The sequence below is a fragment of the Crocodylus porosus genome, unplaced genomic scaffold (genome assembly GCF_001723895.1).
Source record: "Crocodylus porosus isolate Cpor-Errol unplaced genomic scaffold, CroPor_comp1, whole genome shotgun sequence".
Taxonomy (NCBI): domain Eukaryota; kingdom Metazoa; phylum Chordata; order Crocodylia; family Crocodylidae; genus Crocodylus; species Crocodylus porosus.
Window position 1 is genome coordinate 46,476,552 of NW_017728947.1, and position 23,366 is coordinate 46,499,917.

The window sequence follows — 23,366 nt, forward strand, 5'->3', positions numbered from 1 at the left end:
GTGGGGGGGCCCTGCAGGGGCAGTGGGGAAATGTGTGGCCGGGTCAGCAGCACTGGGGCCGGTGCCCAAGCTCTCAGGGGTGGGGTGTCATCAACATCTCAGGTGTTGATGACATTTGGTATCCCATAGTCCTCTGCACTCCCTCCCTCCAAGAGGGCTCCCTGATAGCTTCCTCAGGGCAAGCTCCCCTATGGGGACCTTGCTATAGAAAATGCCACCCCTATCCAGGCAGTCAGCTGATTCCCCTGGGGCTGGAACCCTCTTAGGGCTCCAGGAGGGTTTCTGCTGCAGGAAAATGGCCCTTCCCTCCCTGGTCGGTGGGATAGGGGGGCATGGTCCAAAGCCTGAAACCCTCTCAGGTTGTCTGGCAGCTGCTGCCTGTTGACATCCTGCACCCTTCCCTGGCAATGGGCTCCCTTAAGCCAGGGATGAGCCAAAGAGCAGCCCTCCAGTGCCCCTGGCTAGAGAACTTGCCTGTGTAGCTCTCCAGGAAAGGAGCTAGAACACATGTATGCTCCAACTCCCAAACTGTTTTTCTAGTGCTAAGAATATCACAGAAATCCTTAGTGCTAGATATGAACGCCTGTCCGTGGCCATTGTCCCTGCCCCAAAAAGTTTAGATAAAAAAGATACAGGACAGACAGAGTGAAAAAAAGATATAGGCAGAGCAATCCTGGAGACAGCAGGCAAAGACCATATTGGTTATGTATTCTCTTGGTATTTTTAAATACATCTCAAATGTGTTTGTTGTATTTATATTACAAAAAAGAGAGTTATTTGTAGAGCTGGGAATGCCAGGTAGGATAGATGTGGAGAGGAGAAAGAGAAATTTTGGAGTACAGAGGGGTTGTAGCAAAGAGAAAGTATAAGAGGGGAAGGAGGGAGCTTGCTCACAGAAGGAAGGCAAAGTACCTTGTCCTCATGATTTCGATAGTAGTAAAAGGTTTTTCCAATCAGTGCACACCAAACGAGCTTAGAGTGACCATGTTTCACCTATAGGAAGGACAAAAGGATGAAAGATTTTCACCTGAGGATTGGCATTCCTGTGGCAGAATTTATACTTTTCTTGCAGACCTCATTGGACATCTGTACGTGTCATTCATTCTGAGTTAATGTGAACTCTCTCATTGTCTCAGCTAAGAAGCATTTTCAAAAGCACTTAAGTTCCTGAGCATTACATACTTTTGATAATGGGACTTGGACACTATTGAAAATTTTATCCACAGCGACCTATTTTTATCATGTTTTGAAACGTAGTAATCAAAACACATGAATAAAAGGCTTTAGATAATAAAAAGGGATTCAGTAGATTAAAGGGTTGTCTAGGCTAGCTTTCCTTCCTGTTACAGAGGAACAGACTAGTGAGAACTGTACTCTCCTGTAATGAACAAACCAGAGACCCAGACAGTCATTAGCCATGTCTCAGACGTTGGCCAGAGTTGCATGAGGGATCCCCACAATGCATCTTTGTTGAGAGATGCTAATCTATGGACAGGGGAAAATTCCTACCTGATCCTTGGTGCTGATCATTTTTTGCCCACAAGCATGAGAATCCATAGTCTCTATTGTTATGTACTGTAGTAATGTATTGCAGATGTTATAAGAATAATCATTCAATACCTATTGAAACCTTGTAAAGCTATTTCTTGAACAGTCTCCTGCAGTAGTACACTCTTTGGGTTAATCATCTGACATTAAAAAAGCACTTTCTTGTTTTAGAATGTTTTGCATTTCTGTTTCACTTGCAAAGTGCCTTGAGATCGATTAATGAAAAGCTCCACATAAGAGCTAAGTGTGCACTCGTATTGGACAGGGCCAGTATTTCCCTAATAACTTTCTCTGTCCTGTTTTCATTTTATATAATGATCATATCTCATTTTCCAGCACATTTGACATTTGGAATTCAACTCTGCCTTTCTACAAGCTCCAGTTTTCTAGGGAACCTACAGCACCCTTTTCATGTTGGTACTCAACATACAGACTCAGAGGGTTGTGCTCTGGCAGGCCACTGCACACTGATTGAGACCACATTTGTTCTTACCTTGGTGAGCCAACCTTTCACAATAGGTTTAGCATCACTATGAGGGACAGCAGCAGAGCTGGCCACTTGCACTGTAAGGATGCTCTGCAGGACTCGGATCCATTCCTCCAAGATGTTGGGAGAGTCTGCTGTTAAGAAGTAAGTTCTCTTTTCAGTGATGAGCTGGAAGGAAAAGAGTGAAGAAATGTCACAGTGTGTCACTTTGTGATCTTGCCTTCAGTTGTTGAAGTCATATGATTCCATGTCTTTCTGGTAATGATAGAGGTGCTAAGTTTTGTGTCCTGGCCAAATTCAAATAGCTGAAGCAAAGAGTTACCCATATTTACCCGAATCTAAGATGACCCTGAACTTAAGATGACCCCCTCCTCCATAAATAGATTCTATACATGGAAAGTGTATACATTTATTATACTTTTCCATGTATATAATCTAATTATTGGACAGTTGTCTTGAGTTCATCCCCCCCACTACTGCAGGCAGTGGAAGGACAGGCTATGAGGATGGCAGTAATGGGCAGGCGATTAGGGAACAGACGGTAGGGGAGGCAATAAGGAGGCAGGCAGTGGCAGGGGGGCAAGTGTTAGGGGACAGGCAGTGTGGAGGTGGTGGGGAGGCATGCAGTTTTCCCCCTGCTGCTTGTCCTTCCCTCCCACTTACCCCCTTTTGTGCCTACCTCCCACAGCCTCAGACCCTGCCCTGCTTCCCTCACCCCCTCTCCTTCCCCTCTCCACACTGCTTCTGCTCCTCACAGCCTTGGGTCCCTGTCTTCCCTTCCCCCTTGTTTCCCACCCCACAAAGTCTACCCCCTGCCTCTCCCTCCACCCCCTGCTTACCTTTGCTATGGTGCAGGCAGGCACCATTCCCACTGTAGCCCAGGGCATTGAGCATAGCTCCAGCCTAGCCTTGTAGCAGTGGTATATAGCTGGCATCGCTGCTACAGGGCAGGGGTAGGGCTCTGTGCTCCAGGCTACAGCAAAGACATAGCTTGCTGGCACTGGAGCAAAGACAAGGGGGAATGGAGGGAGTGGAGGAGAGGGGAATGGAAGAGGAATGGGGAGGAAGAAGAGGGGTGGGGGGGAGGGAGAGGAAAGGACTGGGTGTGGTGGGACCTCAAGGTTGCAGGGGGCAGGTGGCACCTGTGACTCTGGCCCTGAACCAGGGTTGAGGCCAAAGTTGAAGCCGCAGCAGCTGCCTTCTCCCCCTCTCCCCATCCCAGCCACATCATACTTGATTGTAAGATGAGGGGCTTTTGCCCACATGTTAAATGGGGGAAAATATTGTATTTTAATCAAGTAAATATGGTACATTTCTGCAACTCCCATTTTCTTTCCCACTCAGGTGTTGATTATGTGATTAAATGTTAAGCCAAAAGGCAATAATTACCTGGAATGTCTGAGAACCTTCACCCCGAACAATCTGGCAGGAAGAATTCAGCTCAACCTGACCCTGAGGTTTGCGGATAACATCACTCTGTGAAGAAAGAAGGCAACGTTAGTATTAGATTCTCCAGCCAGATGACAGCGTGGAATATGAAAAACCATATCTGAATGCCAGTGAGGCAACACATGATTGCCATATAAGGTACAGCGTAAGAGATGCTCCTTTCAGGCTAATGACAACATAACTCCCACAGCCCAGATTTACAGCACAAACACCACAAATATAGGAAATCTCTACAGTGTGCTAATGGAAGAGCTGGGCAGCTTTCAGTGAAATAGCTGAACAACAATATACCTAGAAGCGACATGAATATGATTGACTAGAATACAGGGATATAGATACTACAGACCCCTCTATATAATATCCTTCTCCAGCACACACTATAGTGAATTTGCTAAAAAGTGGCTGTAACAACCCCTCTGGTTTTTCAGCCTCAGAACTTCAACGTTTGGAAGAATGACATTTTTCATTCATCATGCATGGTTTTTAGTCAAAAAAAAGAAACAGTAGGAATGGGTTCCAAGCAGGTATCCTTCAGCAAATGGAAATCCAGGCCATGTCCAGCCCATAGAAAACTAACTAATGGTAGGTAAAATGTGACATCTAAATTAGAAATTCCAAGAGGAATTTATAGAGAAATTAGTCAAAAACATAAAAACAGGTAACAAGAGTTTATTTTTTATCAGATGCGAAGAGCTTGTGAGAAAACTGATAGGTCTGGCTAAAGAGAAAAATGGAGGTCAAAGACACTGAAAAGAAAATAGATGATTTTTTCCACAGGGGATGCTTGGGAGAAACCTATTCCACCCACCTTTTCTTTTCACATATTAAAGATGAGACACTCTCAGTGTCTGAGTGGTCAAAAGAAATAGCTTTGGAACAGTGATAAATTAGAGAGACCCTCTGTCTTGAAAATTAAAGAAATTAATTCACCAGGTACAGACAGGATTTGTCCAAAAGTTGGAAAAGTATTTAAAAATGGTGAGTGAGTGACCTGCTAATAAAAATAATATATCTGACCAAAACCAGCTACCCTGAAGGAGAACTGGAAAGTAGCAAATATTATACCTGCCTTAGAAGCCCTAACAATGGATCTGGAAATTAACAAAATAGTAAGACATACCTCAATAGTGGCAAAACTGGCTGAAATATTAACTAACGCAAAATTATTAAACACTTCGGAAAATGTTCTACGATCAAAAATAACATTTTCTGTGAAAGGAGAAGCATCTTTTAACTCTTTTATCTTAACCTTTGTTCAAACAATAGTTTCTCCTTTGTCCTCTATTTTGTCAAGGTGTTTAATGTGCACCAAATGTCAGAAAAAAACACCAAAATGTCAGAATGCACAAGTAATGTAATAGAAAAGAAAACTAAAGGTATTATAATAGTATTACAAAAATCAGTGGTATGTCCTCCCTTGGAATACCGTGTTTAGTTTTGGTCACTCTGTCTTGAAAATGGCATAACAGAAACATGTATATGTGGTGATATGGTAAATCCACAAAAATAACTAGGGGCTGGGGAGACTTCCATGTAAAGGGAGATTGAAGGGACCAGGACTGTTTAGTTTAGTTTAAAAGCAGATGAAGAGGAAACATGATAGAAATAATGAACAAATAGTGAACAATATTAGCTGGGAGCTCTTATTGTCATGGTGTAAGAAAAAAGATTATCAAATGAAATTGAAAGGCAAAAACCAAGACAAGGAAATCAGTCCATTTTTATCCTGTGTACAGTTAATCTTACTGTAAATATCAAAAACTGAAGGGATTTTTTAGGGGAAGGTATCCAGGTTGTAGTGGTATTGGTCTAGAGGAAAAGGCAATCAGGACTTGTAGTAGACCAACACGATTTTTGCAAAAATTCATTGCAAGCTTTCAGGCACAAATACCCTTCATCAGGCATTGAAGAAAAGATTGTAAAAGCTCTCCTGGGTAGAAATGATATAATCTTTACTATGAGTCCTGATTGCCTTTTAAATTGCATAAAGTACATATAAAAACCAGTCATGCTGGTGGGAGTTTGGAAGAAATGTCCAGTATGGGCAGATTACTGCATAGCTGGCCACAGTGGGGTTTCTTGTCCAGCCTACTCTTAGAGCTAGAACACTAGCTGGGATGGTCAGTTAGCCTGACCTGGCAACTCCTGAATTCTAAGCAAGTTAGATGAAGGAGAATATTTGATAAAATGTTAATTGGTTCAGAGTTAGCACTTATAAGTGGTAACAGAGTAAGCACTTACAAGTGGGGATACTGAACTGAGAATAAGAAATCTATAGCGTATATATCACACTATTCTTTACATTAATGATCATATACTAATAGGTTGGAAAATGCTAGTTTTCTTTCAGGAACAATATGTGACCATGTGATTAAAGACCATATCACAATGCATATTCAGAAAATAGTCTGCAAGCAACCTGAATTTTCTTGACCTTTGAGTGCTTTACCTACTGTTTTTTGTTTATTTGTTTACTTTTATGTTACAATGATCACTGCTGGGATAAAACAGGCTTTTGCCTTTTGTGATCTCTGTGAAATGAACCACTCAATCTTGGACTGGTTCCTAGTGAATTCTTGCTTCACAAAAACCGATGTAAACATGACTCACCGGAGACTTGTAGTACATGATTTGTCCATTTCTCAGGACAAACCACCTTCTCTTCCATGTCTTTACCTGGCTGCCCATTTTCAACAAATAGCCCGACTTTTCAATGGGCTCCTAAAAGAGATAGAATGTGTGGATTATCCTGGGTCTGCTCAGAGTACAACTGAAAAGGAAGTGTCCAAGCCAGTGCAGCCATCTACCAGATCTCCAGCATTCACCATCATCTCTCTGGTTGTTGCTACCAGCAGTCAGGACCCACCTCGCTACATGGCTGTGAGAATCTGCTACTGCCCATGCATGTGTGACTAGCCTAGTGCACTAGTAAGCTAGTGAAACAGGCACCTGATAGCAGGACTGGTTTTGCCCTTAGAGCTTGTCTGAACCATTGGGAATTATTTTTTCCCCACAATGTGATTGGCACTGTTCAGGTTTAGCTGCAGGCAGGCACTAGGAGGTCTCAAGCCCCCTTCCCCCCCCCCCCATGTGCCTGGTTTCTTACTTTCAAGAGCATTGTGTAAAAAGGATGAAGGGTTGGACAAGTACTGGGTGTGCTGGAGAACAGTGATAGATTCTAAAAGCATTATCCTCTCCTCTGGCCTTCTACCTAACACAGGCCGTACGTAGACTCTGATCAAGCAGTTAGCCTATAACTTATGGCTGAGCTGAGACAGGAGTTCAAACAAGACCATCCTCATGCCTTTGGGATCTGTGCTCCACTTTTTCCTTACCCTTATGACCAGGCAGAAATAATTTAGTGGTTGAACAGCCCCATTCTCATTGATGCAGGAGCACTTTTTACCTTCTGCTTATCCATGTAGCTTGCTGTAGTTATGTTGTACAGTATTAAGTCCACTATAGTTAAGACAAGATATATCACGCTTTGTACCAACAGATTGCTTTTCATTTGGAGATCTCAAGCTCTTTACCGAGATGTTCATTTTTTAATAATCCCATTTAACAGGGGATTGGGATAAGGGAACTGGGAAGTTAAGTAACTTGACCAATGTTATGCACTGAGTCAGTGGCAGAGTTGGGACCATATGCAAACTTGGTTGCTCTAATCATTAGACTAAAATGCGCCCCTCCTCCCCCACCACCCAAGTTGCCAAATTAAACACATATTGTTTCCTCACAACTAGGTACAGGCATGACCGTCATCTCAAAAACTGAACAGGCAGGAGAATTATGAGGGTAAGCAAAAATCATATTGATGGCAATAGGGTCCAGAGGCATTAGATCCTGAATGCTCAGCACTGGGGAGCTGTTTTTGGATATTATGGGGTTTTCACCTTCTTCAAACATCAGGCAATGGATGCTGCCAAAGACTAGCTGGACCATCAGTCTGAGCTGGCATGGCAGACCTTCATATTCCATAATATTGAAAGTACTATGGTTTTGCCACTGCCCTTCAAGGGCCAATGCTGTGTTCACATCCCAGTCTGTATGCTGAGATGACACAACTCACATTGCAGATCCCACCATCAGCAGAATAGGAAGATGTCCGCTGCAGTTTGTGCTCCGGCTCTGAATAGTCACCATCCAGGGAGTAAGCATCTGGGGGAATGGCATAGTCACTCTCTGAGCTCAGTGAGGACATGGAGACACCTGTGGGGAATACAGGAAACAATAGGAATTTTGTGTGGTCAGGGGAGAGAGAGATATCTGTAACTTGCACCTGAAACCCACCACACATTTCTCTGGGAGCAGAAGAGATGGGAAGGAATTCCAACTCACAGTAGAGGCTGCTTGGGGACATCCCTAGTGCAATGAACCCCTGGCTGTATAAACCCAGTCAAGATATTCACCATCTGAACCACACATATGAAGTTTCAGTTAGAGACTTCAGTTGTAAAATCAGAAGTTTACCCCTGAAGGTATAGGAGAATCACCATCATCTATTACCAGTAGAAAGGCTTTACTTTCTGTACCCCTGCAGCCATTGGCCATAGTGCTGAGATAAGTTGCTCAAAACCTCATACCAACAGGCAATGTAAACTTATATACAATAACATTCAATTTTTTTTTATCCTTATGAGCACCCTACACTTTAGATCCAATCTAATCTTCCTAAAAATCAGTTCTCATTCTTAGGTGTTTTGCCAGGTTTATTTATACTAAGTAGGATACAACTTACCTGATGTTTGCAAAGACAATAAATTACTGCACAGCTTAAGTGCTGTTTGGTTTCTGGTGAAGAATTTATTAACTTGTGACAGAACTAACAGGAGCCAACAGCAGTTTTGTTGATTTGAGCTGGCATTAGCTTGCCTAACAGAAAAACTCACTGTGGCCCAAGAGACAGGGATGATTTTTTGACTTACAATTAATTAAGCTCATGATTCCAAGGATCTACATATAGATGCAGTGATCAAAGGGGGAGATCCCAAAACTGATCCTGCATCAGACATTTGCCACAGACTATAAACTGCCCTAGAAAATTCTGCTGTGACCGACAGTTCATATTTGCTTGCTCTCAGCCAGCATGCTGGGAGGTTTCCCAGACATCAGGAATGGGAGGGCCTGGCAGCTCTGTGTCCAACCTTGATCACTGTATAAAGATTTACCTTGTCTCACTTCTAGCATCAGGATTTTGACTATTTCTAGGAATGCCCCTGTCTTACCTCGTTTCACTGCACGAGGGCTGCCTGGTATGCTGGCTTTCCTGTTCTCAGACCCAGCATTGGATGTCCTGAAGCTGGCATGGGAGCTGCAGTCATCATCAGAGCCTGAGGACTCATCTAAGAAAGGAACGTTGCTAATCTGGGTAGCTTTCTGGAAAACAAGCCTCTGAGGTCAGAATGTGAGGAAGGAGGATCTTTCCAGTGAACTCACATGCCACAATATGTAAGGAGATAACATGAATAAAGCAGTCCAGTCTCATCCCTTTGAGCTCTGTGGGCCCCATTGCACCACACAATTGCTCCAATATTCTCAACTCTCATTTCCTATTTTCCCTCCTCCAGTGGCATAATTGAGGAGGCAACCAGGGCAGCAGCCCTGGGCACCACCTTTTGCCACACTGGCAGCTGACCACCCTGTCACAATCAGCATACTAGCAGCTGGCACAGTCCCTGCATGGCAGAGGTTTTCTGGGTGTGGGGCTGCACTGCTATGCCTTTGCCCTCCTCCCTTGAGATCCTCCTGCATAATTCCCTTCTATGTCCCATCTCCCTGGGATTCCCCAGGTTCTACCCTCCTTGGCCTTCACCAGCCCAATCTTTCTTCTTGGGCTAACAAGAAACATCTTCCATTTCATTGCCAAGGTTTCATCCCCATCACACCCACTAAGTAGTGTTCTCCTGGACCTCTCCAAGCTCAACCATCCCTATCTTCCTAGAGCTTCCTCAGAGCATGTTCGAGATCCTTGGACCAGAACATGCACAAAAGTCCCATCCTCCCTGTGCAGAGCCAGTAAATAAATGCTGATTGGTCAGGCAGCGGATGGAGTTTTACTCTGTGTCTGGGAGGGAATGCAGCTTGAACCGGAGCCAAGCTGTGCCTAACAGTAAGGGGGGAAAAGGGAGTGGGGGCAGGCAGAAGCTGCAGAGGACAAGCAGGAGACATGAGGCTTCTGGGGGTCTGACTCTGGCCCTGACCCAGGGTAAAGGTCAGAGTCAGAGTCATAGCAGCCACCTGACACTTGCCTTTGTATCTAAATCTAAGATGAGGGACTTCCCCACTGTGCCGATTGGGTGGGGAAACCTCATTTCTTATTTGAATAAATATGGTACTATGGCATATACTAATCCTCTGCAGCCTGATAGTCTCCAGGTCTTCCTGGCAGTCTCACACCATATTGCTTTCCTCAGATTTGTCCCATGCTGATGCCAAGGTGGCACTTTTCATATTATTTCATATTCAGAGAGGAGGCGAAGTAAATCCTTACCCCCTTGAGTGTGGTATAGACTGGCACCGTGACATTTCTATAAATGAGGCAGATGAATGGCCCAGAAGCTGAATGCGATGTAAAACTTGAATCTGTGAAATTCAAAAGGAGAGAAAGAGCATGAATAATAGACACTTGTAAGAAGCAGCAGGTTCTAATGGGGTAATATCTAAGAAAGTATGCATTTGGCAATGGGGAAATCTTAATGAGAATGAACAAATGAGAAGGGGAGTCCTCTGGGATTTGCAAAGATTGTAGGGTGGGTCACTGATGTAGTAGTAGAATTCTATTAACTGCAGAATACAGTTGTACGAGGCAGCTGCAGGGCTTCCCCTGGTCAGACAGTGGAACATGTCATCAGCTCCTCCTACTTGTCTCCCATTGTGATGGCAGCAAGGCAGTGGGAACCACTCAAAGGCAATATCTTTAGCATTCTGGTGGGAAAGTGCATAATGAACCACAACTTAACTAGGCTAGGGTGTGAATATTTGGCCATCTTATGCATTAACCAACCAAGAAGAACTGGACAAAGAGCTTGCCTTTGATCTCTTCAATTGCTGTGGCAACATAGGTTCCGTTCACCTAGGTTCAGGTATACCTCAAGTGGCTAGCCAATGCAGCATGCTCAAGGATATCAGTGTCAGAGGACCTTGATGGATTTGGACCTTGATAACTCATTTATTTAACAGGCCTTCCCTACCTTCATTTTAGAGGGGTTCATGCCTGTGCCACCAGAGCAGGTCACAGGCATGCAGATGGCAGGATGGGTATGCAAAAGTAGTGTCCTTTCACAGATGTGGAAGGAGAAAAGGGAGTGAATTCTCTACAGATGTAGGGGCCAAAAGAAAAGGCCATACATGGGCCCTAGTATCTTCCTCTGTATCCTGTCTGATGGGCAAGTAAAGCAAAGAACCTGAACAACCAGAGGTTAAGGTCTTGAAGCTTCTACCTAAGCCCCCTCTCAGGATGGATTTAGTCATGAACTTACTGCAGCTGGAAGAGTCACACCCAAAAGCCACTTCAGACAGCCTCATGCCAGACTTGGCCACTGCATAGATCCGGCTCTCCTGGAATAACACCAACACACAGGGCAATGGTAAAATAAAATGCCAGGAAATAAACATTACACTGTAAATCAATTGGACTGCTTTCACTTGCTTATATCTAATGGTTTTCCAGGTCGTTCTGTCCCAAATGGAAGTACTTTTCATGCAGGGAGAAATACTGGGTAAGAAGGAAAGGATCTTTAAGGAAAAATGGTGCATCCCATTGCATGGTGGTTTCTAATGGCAGGTTAGCCAGTTCATCTTCCTTATCACTGCTTCAGTGTACAGAGATCACATTTACAAACTGAGACACTGGCAGTCAATCATCCATTTACTTTTAAAATAATTTTGAACTACTGGTTTTGTTGCTATGAGCAATCCATTAAAAAGTATCAAGAAAGGTCTGTAATAATAACTATATAGAATTGGCATGTGTGAAGAATTCCCATTTTCCGATAAGGGAATGGAAGCAATGGCTGGAATTGTCTGAATAAGCTTCAGCCTGACTTACAATAACATATGGCCTTTTATCTTCAAGGATCTCTTGAGTGTTTCAAAAATGTCATACAAATTCCATGGAAAAAATATGGCACTAATGCAACAGAACATTGACAAATCAACCAGTTAGTGTGCAAATCCAAAGTTAAGGTTGGTGGATAATCATCATTCTTATCATGCTTATTCTTTAAAATATGCCATCTCAACATAATTACATTAACATTGTGAGTGTGAAAAGAAGCACTCAACGTTAAATGCCATAATTAGCATGGTCTTTAACTAAGTTCTTATACCTTATGTTTCTGTAGAACACCAGCCTCATTTGGTGCCCAGAATAGAGAGTACTCAGTTAATAGGCATCTAATCAAAATTGTGTTTTCATTTCATTGCTTATTGTGACCCCAGGCCTTATTTAAATGCATGCAATTTAAACCCAGCTCAGAAAACTGAATAATTAACCCCCTCGGGGCTCTTATATGTTGCTCATCATTAAGGTATCTGAGTGCTTCACAAGTATTAATTCATAATCACAACATTAATTCATAGTCACAAAACCGTATGGATGAATAAATGGATAAAATTATGCCTGTTTTACAGTTGAGGCACTGAGGAGTTATGCTCAAAAATGTTCACCGATATTGGGTTTGTGATCCAAGTTGCATAGGGCCTGCTTTTTTTTTTCAAATCATTTAATATTATATGACACCAGTAGTAAGGCAGGGTGACCAGGACAGCAGCCCCAGGTGATGACTTAGTGGAGAGAGCCACAGAAATATAACAGTCACTACTCACTTGGGAGCTGGTGCCCCAGTTGCTGAGCTCTCCTGTTATCCCTCTGTGGACATGTCTACACATGCAATTAATGTGAATGAATAAACTCCGGAGCTTATTGTTCTGGAGTTTATTGCTCTTAGGCATCCCATTTGAATGTGCGTTCGGGAGCAATAAGCCCCAAAGTTTATTAATGTGTGGCACATCTAGCTGGGGCTGCTCCCCCCAGCTCAACGTGCTGCAGAGGGGCTGGCTGGGGCACAAGGGTGCTTTAGCATGGGGCTAGCTGGCAGGCAGCCCCCATGCTGAAGCAACCTCATGCTCCAGGCATCTGGGGCAACATCTACATGTGCACTGCTGCAGAGTTAGTTTACTGTGGCCTAATAGGGCTAATTAGTTAGCTGAACAGTAAATGTCTTGTATAGACATGCTCTGTGTAACACTATTTGTTTAAAACATAGATCCCACTGACTTCAGCTGTGAGGGTTCAGCACTCCTTTAAATCAGACCCAAGTATCTCAGGCAAGGGATGCAGAATACAAAGAAAATGGAATGAATGCCTGCCTGTGAAATGCTTGGTTTATGTGGTTTTACTAGCATCAAACAGAATGCTAGGACAGAGGTATAAAATGCCATTCCCCAATTGTTTGAATCAAAAGTTTGTTTTCTCTCTGCAAACTTTAAAGTTCTTACCTTTGCAGCTTTAATATGGCTATTCCAATAGTTTCTGCATGTTATTTTCTAGATTTTTGTAAAGCAAACCAACCCCCTCCCTGAAATTCATTTATGTGACTTCATTTTGACACCCATTTGGTTTGCTGACAGAGTTGGAACCTTAAGTCTACCGCATGTATCTCAGCCATTTGAAATAATGAACAGCTGGCAGTAATGGTAGTAGGCTATTATCCTCCATGGAAGATAAGCAATAGAAAGAAATGAAACACATGGTATGTCTACACTACAACATGTAGGTCTGATTGTAGCATATGCTAGAATGCCTGTGCTAGTTTAATTTAGTTAATTCTAATATAATAAAAACCTTAATCTGTCTGTCTGTAACGCTTCACGCCAACTGCACGTGCTGCTGAGAGGGCGTGTGCTGATTGGCTGTGAGGGCCTGGAACATTACAGACAGAGGGAGTGAGGGAGAAATGGCCCACCCTGCCCCGCCCCACCCAAAAGCCAGCAGGGAGGGGGGTGTGGCAAGGAAGGGGAATGGGGGGGCGCTCACTCCCCCCTGCTGCTGCTGCCGCCGCCGCCACCCAGCCCTGACAACAGCTGGCAGAGAGGGGGAGGCAGGATGAAGTGGGGGGGGCATGTTGCATGCTGTTGAGTGTCATCGGCTGCCACCGCATGCAAACTCCCCTGCCCCACCCATTCCTGGGAGCTAGCAGTGGCATGGGGTGGAGCAGCAGGAGGGGGGCGGGGGGCACACAGGGTGCAGGGGACACATGGGGCCGGGGGCAGAGAAGCAGCACAACAGGGCATTGGGTCCTCCCCCCACCCCCCATCTTTCATGATGGGCAATTTGCTAGTAAGTGTAATAATAGCATTGAGGATGCAGCTGTAAGAACTTTAGTACATACTAACAACAAAAGTACAAACCCTTCAGAGACTTCTAGTTATGTACTCTGGTTGCTAGCACATGCTGTGTCTTCACTGCTATGCTAACTAGGCTAACCTAATGCAGATATGCTAGCACATGCTGTTTTCATTTGTCTGTGTATACATGCCCCTAAGCTTTGGTGGCTTTCACAGGTTCTGACTGATGGCAAGTGAATACTGGGCTCCAATCCAGGTTCTAAAAGGGACTATACCTAAGGAGTAGGGACCCTTCTGGCTTGTTTTATCCCTGTCCCAAGTCCTTAATGGCAGTGTCCCCTTCATGTCTTACCCATGATGGGAATCTGTGCAGTGGTGGAGTGGGAGGTTTGCATCCTGGATCTAGTACTAGACTTCCAGAACTTTCAGCATTTTTTTGGCCTGAAGCAGGAAGCTGCTTGCTCCCATCACTCTTTCCAATCTTTTCGCCCACTGGACACCCTTCTGTCTCCATCTTCTCTGGCAGCTCAGCATCAATGTCTGTCTCTTCCACTTCTACACGGCAACGTGATGAGCCTGTTATGGGCTGGAAGGCGCTGATCTCTATGCTCATCGTACGATGAAAGTGATTAGTCCCTGGTTGGGGCTGGCTGTAATGTCTCTTGGCCAGTTGGATACTGTCTCTTGGATTGCTGGGAGTCCGTATTTTTGGGAGAGTCATACTACTAACTAGGCAACCATCCCTCCCCAGAAGACTTGGCTGTGTAGGATTGATGGATGATGGCAAATCCAGTGTTGGTTCTGCAGCCAAGAGACAGCCATCAGGGGCACCCAGTATCTCTCCTGAAGATGAGGAGTCCAGCCTGTGGGAGCGAAATTTGTCACTTAGCTCATCTGAGGGGTTGTCCAGCTGTGCTCCCATCTGATTTAATATTTTAACAGGGCCCTCCAGGGATGACTGCAAAGTCAGGGCTTCATGGACCCCTGTGGTCTCATCGGGTGGGTCCAGGAGTGTGGCACCAGGGCACTCTGAACTGGTGTCAGAATTTACAGCAGGGAATCTGTCCTGGTCTACAGAGGGCTTCCAGTTTGGGTCCGGGATGAGCCTCAGCACATTCTGGGAAAGCACCAACTTATCAGCTTCATCTTCAATGTCAGCTTCATCCACAAAGACTATATTTGCCGTAGAAGGAATACTGGCAGGTGCACCCTGACACAGCTGCTTGATACCCTGCCCCAGCAGCATGGAATTCTGGCCTGGCTTTTCCAGCAAAGGTGACAGTGATGCTCTGGTCACCAAAGGGTTGCAGCTCCAAAGAGATTCAATGGGAGGGATGGTTGTCAGATCTGCAAGAGGAAGAGGGAAAAAATGGTTAAAACATTTTAATATTTCAACCCCCACCCTCTTTAATCCAAATCATCCCTCATATCAGTTGTTAGGGCAGTGTTCATGTCACTTGTATTTCAGTAGGAGCCATACTGCAGGAGACCTATGGCTCATCTGTAACAGTGTGCCTTCTCTTAAAGTGGCCAGCATTCAACAGATTGGAGGCAAAGGGAAAGCACTGATAGGTGCATGACTGGGAAGTAACACTATATTAGAGAAGAGATAATGAGCCAGAGCTTCAGGTGATGTGTATCATCATAACCCCATTTATTTCATTCAGCTATAGTGAATTGAAACAGCAGAAAATCCGTCTTAGTTTTCTCCTGTCCTCAGCTCAGTGATGGGTGGATGCCGTGCAGAATGAAAACGGAGAGCTTTTATGACTACTGAACCAGGTCTTTCACATACAATGTCTAATGCCACTTAAAAAGTTTCCAAGCCATTTTCCCTATGTCACAGCTTGTAGCAATAGGTTTCACAAGCTAATTGTATATTTTGTTCCTAAAAATCTCCTTCTTTGTCTTGATAGTGATGTTGTAGCTGTGATCGTCCAAAAATTATATGGGAGTCAAGGATTTCTAACGCTATTAACTAAATTTCTTACTTCTAACTCAAATACACAATTGGTCCAATAAAAGAGATCACCCTAAGAAATCCTTCCCTCTCACACTTCTTTGTCTTTTCTTTTTCATTTTTCCATTTCATCTGTTGTATTAGAAAATTGAATAAACAGGAGTGCCTGACTGGCCCTCCCTATACTTATGCTCTGTTAACTCTTACTTTTTTTTTGGTTTCCACACTGACTATAGACAACCTGAGTCCTACAGATTCCTTTCAGTGGGGGTCCTGAGATCTGGAGAAGTAAGGCTAAACCCTGATGAATTGGCAGGAGAGCTATTCCCAGACCTCCTCCTTCTTCCACTACCTCAGGAGAGCCCTGGGAGAGGCACTGAGGAGGCCTCCACCCGCTGTGGGCACATCTAGGTTGTGTTCCCCAGGGCTCTCTAGCAGTCACCAACCCTACCTCTTCCCTCAGGGAGATGGGGGATGCATTTTGGACTCTGAAGGGGAGTAGGTGAGTAGGCTGAACAATAATACTTTGTGTTTATAGGGTGTTTGGCCAAATGAATAATCCAAAAAATGCTTTTCGAAGGTGAGGAAATGGAAACGGAAACAACGTGTCCCAAGGTAACATAACGAGTCACTGCTGGAAATGGGACTTTCTGCTTCTGTTTTTCAATTCTAATCTAAGGCCGTTAGACCACAGCAAATATTAATGGCAGTACCAGCATTAACTCCTTATGAGGTGCATCTACATGTGCAATAAATTTGAAGTAGGCTTACTGTGTAGTAAGTCTATGGGGGAGTACATCTACATGGTGGCAGATTGCTCCCTGACCCCAGGAGCTGCCTGCAAACAACTCCCCAGGAAAGGGAGCAATCTCCCAGCCTTGGCTGTGATCATGGAGTCAGGGCTGAGAGCTCTCTGCTGCCAGGGTAGGGGGACATTGTCCCAGCCTGGGGTTAGCCATTATATCCTGCCCCAGCAGCAGGCAGCTCCCAGGGGCAGGGAGCAATCCCCCACCACCAGTTCTGATCATGGAGTGAGGAGCTCCCCGCTGCCGGGGCAAGGGGATATTGTCGCAGCCTAGGCTTTGCCATCAGATCCTGCCCTGGCAGCAGACAGCTCTCAGGGGTAGGGAGCAGTCTCCTACCCCCTGTTGTGATCACAGAGCCAGCAGCTCCCTGCTGCCAGGGTAGGGGGACATTGTCCCAGCTTGGGCTCTGCCATTGGAGCCCACCCTGGCAGCAGGCAGCTCCCGGGGGCAGGGAGCAATTGCAGGTAGCACATTCACCTCAGACCAGACCAATTTACTGCACAGTAAGCATCTGCACATGTAGACAGTGATGCTTACTGCACAGTAAATTGGTCTGCTGCACAGTAAGCATCTGCACATGTAGACGGTGATGCTTACTGCACAGTAAATTGGTCTGCTGCACAATAAAGTGTCTTGTGTAAATGTGTCCGTGGTCTACCTGTGGAGTGGCCTCAAAGAACCACTAGGTCTCCACAGTGCATCCAGGCCAGAGTCTCTGCAAGGCTTGAAAGGAGGTGGGGACACAGTGCTCCAGGAGCCTTGCAGACCAGGTCTACTATCTTTTCAATCAATGATGACCAAAGAAATTATCTACACCCTTTTCATGTTAGCCTTGTCTTGCACAGATACCCCGTCCTACCTTGACAAGCTTCATATTCTGTGTAAAATCTGCAACAGGATGGGAAATTATATGGATCAGTTCAGGATTTCTAGTCATTTTTAAACAGTGTCTTCTACTTAAAAGAACCAGACTCCAAGATGCCACAGAAACTCTTTGGGAATATGAATAATCAGGCATCATAACGCATCGCTGATAATGCTCATTCTGTTGCCAGTAGGGCTGACAAAGAGGTCAATACAAATTGAAGAAGCATAATGATGGAAGGAAGGAGAAGCAGCAGCTGTATTGTGAAGAGAATAAAACCTACTTTTCTGTGATATTAGAAAGGCAGCTGAAGAAAACAGGAAGGAACAAAGACTATCCAGGTTTGACCCTCTTCTCACAAGGATTTGATTGTGAGACCAACATAGTCCTATCCAATAATCTTTGCATAACAAATTCCACTGTCTCCAAAATGGAGAATCAGTGTAACTATGTAATAAGGTTACTTATTTTAAATATTACTGGCATGTTGGCAGCTCCCTAGGCAGGATGGGTGATGGCAGCAGAGGAAGCTGTTAATACCAGCTCTGAATTTAGCCTGAATTTAGTGAGACTCTGTAGTTCACTGGGGGGTGGGTGGGCAGTGCTAAGCTGTTTACTATTCAGTGGGTTGGGATCCAGAGAACACTTAATACCAGATTATTAACGCAGCTTACCAGCCATTCTCTATCTGTAAACCGTCAGAGCCAGAAAGGATGAGAAAAAAGCTTGCTCGCAAAGCATTTGATTGGAAATATACTGGGATTTGGAGGGAACTTTGCACTCTTCCATTGTGGTAGAGAGGTGGGAGCAGAGGCATGAAAGATGCCAAAGTGAGAGCTTAGTAGGAGAGAAATGGCCCCTGCCTGCTCAGATCAAGTTCCAGTCATTGCTTGGGTTCAACCGAGCTCATTAAAAACATTTTGGACACGAGAGGATTTCTTCCTTTTAAAAAAAGAGTAAATCATGTTCTGAAAATAAAAAGATGTTAGACTCTCAACACTGGGGAACAAAGTCCTGCATTTAACTACAGAAAAACTACAACAAAGGTACAGGCAGCACAATCTTCTTCTATCCTAATCTGCTAATATGCTTCAGTCCTGTGCCAGAGGGATCTAATTCTATAAAAGCAAGAAAAAGAGTTCAGTCTCCCTTGGCTCCTCCTGTTCTTGACTTCTTTCTTGCGATGACTGCCAACAGCAAGTCAAAATAGTTCCATTTTTGTGAGTGGCTTTTAAAGGATGGGGCTACCTTCTTCCTGAAAAGGAAGTGAAATGACATCCATCAAGCAATTGATCTAGTAGCCCTGAAGTGACTGGAGGTTTTGCCATTGACTGCAGTTAAGACTCTTAACATCTTGAGTCCACTGGCTGCGTAAGTTTGGAGGCAGTAACAAATTTCTAACTCAGAGGCTTGGAGCTAAGTCTCTACTGCCCAATCAAGAGCATCTTTACAACACCATTTGGTCTTTCTCTAGAGTGTTCTCTCCAGCTGATTTTGCAAACATCATTTTAATAAAGCCTATTAGCAGCCCTTTCAGGGCTTTGTTATTCCCATGTTAAAATGGACAAACTGAGGAACAGGGCTATTATTCTAGTTGCCTAACACCACACAATCTGTGGCAGCCAAAAACTGAACCCAAGATTCTTGATTTCCACTCCTCTGCTGGTTACTAGGCTACAGTCCCAGGTGAACACATTTACCTTGCAATGTGTCCTGAAGGGCTTCAATTTGCTCCGACAGCTGCTGATTACAGTCTCTCAGGTGGTAATTTTCTAGCTCAAGCTATGAAACAACGGCGATAATAAAAACAGAAAAATAATTTTAAACTTTTTTTCCCTTCACTCAGGCTGCATTAAGAGCTCTGCCTTCAATAATGTCTAAAGACCAGAATAAGAAAAAGCACAGACTGATTTAAGTTTAAGTCCAGAAGCCACTCCCCACTGAAGCTACTACTGTCTGGAAAAGCCCTCCTGCACTTTACCACCTATTCTCAAATATCCTGCTAAAGCATCTCTCTTACCCTCCATAACAGCCTCTTAATTTCTCTTTCCTCTTATTTTTTTTTTTATAATTTATCACTGACATTTTAGGAAAAGAGTCTGAAAGAGACAGCTTGGGAGTGGCTGCTTTCCTTTACCCTTGTGCCTTGTAACACATCCCCTTGTAGCATGATAGGCTAAGGAGAAAGACAAAAATTGCTTCACTCAAATCTATTCCTGAGAGAGGAAAATAGAATAACATAGTCAATTATTGAAGCAGTCCTAAAGAGTCTCACTCAAATGCATGGGAGGAACAAAGAGACCCTTTTCTTTATCTTTAGGTGCAATGACTCCCTTCCTGGAATAAATACGCTCAAGGCATGGACAGAGATAACAGTTATATTAGAATTAAATTAGAAAGTTATAAGCAGTTTTTTATGTAACTGTTATATCTTCTCTTGTAAGTGGAGTGAAACTTGCAGCTTTAACACTATTTCTTTCAAGGTTGAGGTTACAGCAATTTAACTCACTCATATCACTGTAGAAGTTGGACAATGTTAGATTGTAACAGCTAATGAACACTGCTGAGCAGCAAGTTCCCTTCCCCTTTAAAAATGGTTCAAAATTATTCTGAGATAAGGGTGAAGGACAGATATGAGAGAATGCCATGGTGGAGGAAAACAATAATGGTCAGAGTTGGAGCAATAGGTGAAGAAGCTGGGCCCTTTTGGAAAGCTGCCCCATTGGAAAAAATGCTAGGCACAGCATTTGGAGAGCTGAAGGAAAAGGAGTGAAACATTTTGTGCCTTCTAGTGGGAGAACGGTTTTTGTCAGAGACTGGATCTTGGAGCCCATGATCCTGTCATGACAACTTAGCATTAATTTACTGAGGTAGACGGCATCACTAATAGTATAAACAGAACTGTTACATCTGCATGTTCCTGTAGTGATGGAAGTGTAGCTCCACTGCAACCTTAATGTTATACCATAACAGCTGATTTGTGCTCATAGAATAACAGAGAAGAAGGGTGGAAGGGACCTTGAGAAGTCAGCTAGTCCAACCCCCTGCCTGAGGATCATCCCTGTGCAAACCATCCTATTCAAATACATTGTCTAACTGCTTAGCAAGACTACACCATCAACTTTTGACACAAAACCCAGGATGTAACACCATAACCTGCCTTAGGTAAAGCAAGGGGACGACAGTGGCCAATGTTGCTGCAAAAGTTTTTTATATACGCTCAAGAGACCCCAGGGAAGAGGACCACATTCCCCACTAGAGGAAAGCAAAACTCCCCACTGTCCATACCAATCTGAGCATGGGGTAAAATTTCTTCCTGATGCCAAATATGGCAATTGGTCTGACTCTGCGTGGAGGGACATGACCCTTTAGCCAGGAACTTCTGGGTTTACGCTCCCCCTGTGGCAGCTTCTCTTCCCATTTTAAAACAGGTAAAAGTTATGTTTGTTCATAGCCCGAGACAGTGCATCAGCCCCTGCACCATGAGTTGCGTGCAGTGTCAAAAATGAAGGACCATTTTGTGCAAGAGTGAATGCCATTCCCCCAGAGAGTGCTCCATCTACAACTCTTGCAACCAACAGCACCACCTGCCCCAATTACATCACAGACACTGACAGCAGGCTGGGGACTCACCTCTCTTAGCTTAAAAGTTACCCACTCCTTGATCTTGGCAGCTTTTTCTTGGACAATTGTAGCTTCCTGAGCTCTCAACTGCTTCTGTGGCAAAAGAGAGGGTTAGTTTCATTAGGACAGCAGAATCACATTCGCAATCAGTTATTGTATCAGGAGTGACTTATCCAATGGATCTTCAGTTAAGAGGAAAGGTCTCAGGGCTGAAGAGTATTAAGATATTACTATTCACCTGACCTCTATAAGCCCAGCCCCTTCAAAATGCCTCAACTAGGTACTTAAGTTACTGGTCATGTTTAACAATTTCAGTTAATGATCTCCTAGCACATATTTCAGAAGCATGTTGTACCCTGATATAATTCTAGTCTAGGCAGTTATATCTTGTCTTCCACAGTTCATTTGTCCATAGTCTTCCTATCCTAAACTGTTGTGTAATGTTGCCATGAGTTATTATCGTGCTGTAGTCGTCAACCCCATTGTTGGCAGTACTTCACTGAAGAATGAAGCAATTCCTCCGTGTAATATATAATACACTTTGCAATCCTTCAGAATGAAAAGGGCTCTCTAAAAGTCCCTTTGTTGCAACTAGAGTTTAAAGGGCAGGAATTGGAGACAGAAGGTTTAGGCAGGGTGATTGTTTCAAAAGCCTGATATTTCTGCCATAAATCCCTGCAATAAATAGTTCATGCTCTCATTGAGAAATGACATGTAAACTAGTCAAGGTTAATAGAACTGGGGGCTTCCTGGCCAGAATGCAGGCACCTGGGTTCAGGAGCAAAGACACCTCCCCTTGTGGGGTGTGCTCCACATTAGAGAGTCTCTAGGGTGCCAGATAGGGAGCTCCAGGCTGCGGTGCAGAGGCTGCATGCCATCAGGGATGGCAAAGAGGAGATTGATGCCTACTGCCAGGCTTTTCTCCTGAGGAATGAGGATGGAAAAACAAGGAAGGCTAGCAAGATGAGGACGGACAAGAGGAGCCCCCATGAAGTCCAGTTAGGGGGTCGCTTGGACAAAGATCTTCTCTGGTCCCAAGGCACCTTGCACCAGGGTCACCACCCTCCTGGAACTCCATAACAGATATGAACCCCTCGCAGCAGCAGAGCCAGCAAAGTCACCAACTCCAGCACTGGAGGAAGGAAGGCAACCAGCATCCACACCAAAGAAGAAACACAGGGTGGTTGTTGCAAGAGATTCCCTCTTGATGGGGACAGAGGGTGCGATTTGCCACCCCATCGTCTTAAGCTATGAGGTCTGCTGCCTCCCAGGATGCAGCCCAGAGGATCCTGAAACGTATCCGGCCTTCTGACCACTACCCCATGGTCCTCATCCATGTGGGCACAAATGACATGACTTGGAGCAATCCTGGCTGGATCGCGAGTGACTACAAGGCTCTGGGAGCTGGGCTCAGAGGTTTGGGGGCACAGGTGATTTTCTCCTCCATCCTCCAGGTTACGGGTCACAGGCACCAGAGGAAGAGATGTATTGAAGAGGTTAACAGAAGATTGAGGGATTGGTGCCACCGTGAAGGCAATCACTGTGCTTCTTCAATCACAGTCCGCACCTCACGGAGAGAGGCAGCAGTCTGCTGGGAAGAGATGGCCTCCACCTCACCCCAATGGGAAAGAAGCTTTTTTCAACCAGTTTGGCTGACCTGCTTGACAGAGTTTTAAACTAAGCTCACTGGGGGTTGGGCAGACAGCCATCAGAACAAGCCCAGGAAGAGATAAGCACATAATCAACAGGTCAGGAAATACAACCAAACTTACTTCTACCCCTGTCCATGGATGGGACTCTCCTAAGTGTACAAAGAAGCCTAGAGCTTCCAATGGCGGGCTTAGCTGCCTGTACACTAATGCCAGGAGCATGGGGAACAAATAGGAGGAACTGGCCCTCCTGCTAAGCAACAACAAATATGACCTCACAGGGATAACAGAGACCTGGTGGGACTCTACCTATGGCTGGACTACAGGTATACATGGCTATACCTTGTATAGGAGGGATTGTGCTGGGAGGAAGGGCGGGGGTGTAGCTTTCTATGTCAAGGAACAGCACGCTTCCCTACTAGCTGACATTGGCACCCAAGGAGGGCAACGTGAAACCCTCTGGGTTAGAATACAGGGAGAATGTGGTGTAGGGGATATAACTGTAGGACTCTATTACAGACCTTCTAACCAGGGGGCAGAGCTAGACCACCAGTTCTCTAGGGAACTAACCAAGGCTGCACGCTCTCGGTGCATGGTTGTCATGGGTGATTTCAACCACCCTGACATC

At 44.6% G+C, this 23,366-nt stretch overlaps 1 protein-coding gene across 2 annotated transcripts in view; it reads right to left on the reverse strand.

The window, feature by feature from the left end:
• The window catches only part of PLEKHH1 (pleckstrin homology, MyTH4 and FERM domain containing H1), a 69,333-nt gene that overhangs the window by 18,163 nt on the left and 27,804 nt on the right, over positions 1 to 23,366 (reverse strand). For both annotated transcript variants that reach the window (XM_019551354.1, XM_019551355.1), the window contains exons 5-15: positions 21,099 to 21,182; positions 19,166 to 19,247; positions 14,187 to 15,181; positions 10,966 to 11,044; positions 9,978 to 10,069; positions 8,713 to 8,863; positions 7,557 to 7,696; positions 6,095 to 6,205; positions 3,425 to 3,511; positions 2,042 to 2,203; positions 913 to 993 (exon numbers count right to left, since the gene is read on the reverse strand). In XM_019551354.1, the coding sequence (XP_019406899.1) occupies positions 913 to 993; positions 2,042 to 2,203; positions 3,425 to 3,511; positions 6,095 to 6,205; positions 7,557 to 7,696; positions 8,713 to 8,863; positions 9,978 to 10,069; positions 10,966 to 11,044; positions 14,187 to 15,181; positions 19,166 to 19,247; positions 21,099 to 21,182 (2,064 nt within the window). The remainder of the gene's footprint in view (positions 1 to 912; positions 994 to 2,041; positions 2,204 to 3,424; positions 3,512 to 6,094; positions 6,206 to 7,556; positions 7,697 to 8,712; positions 8,864 to 9,977; positions 10,070 to 10,965; positions 11,045 to 14,186; positions 15,182 to 19,165; positions 19,248 to 21,098; positions 21,183 to 23,366) is intronic.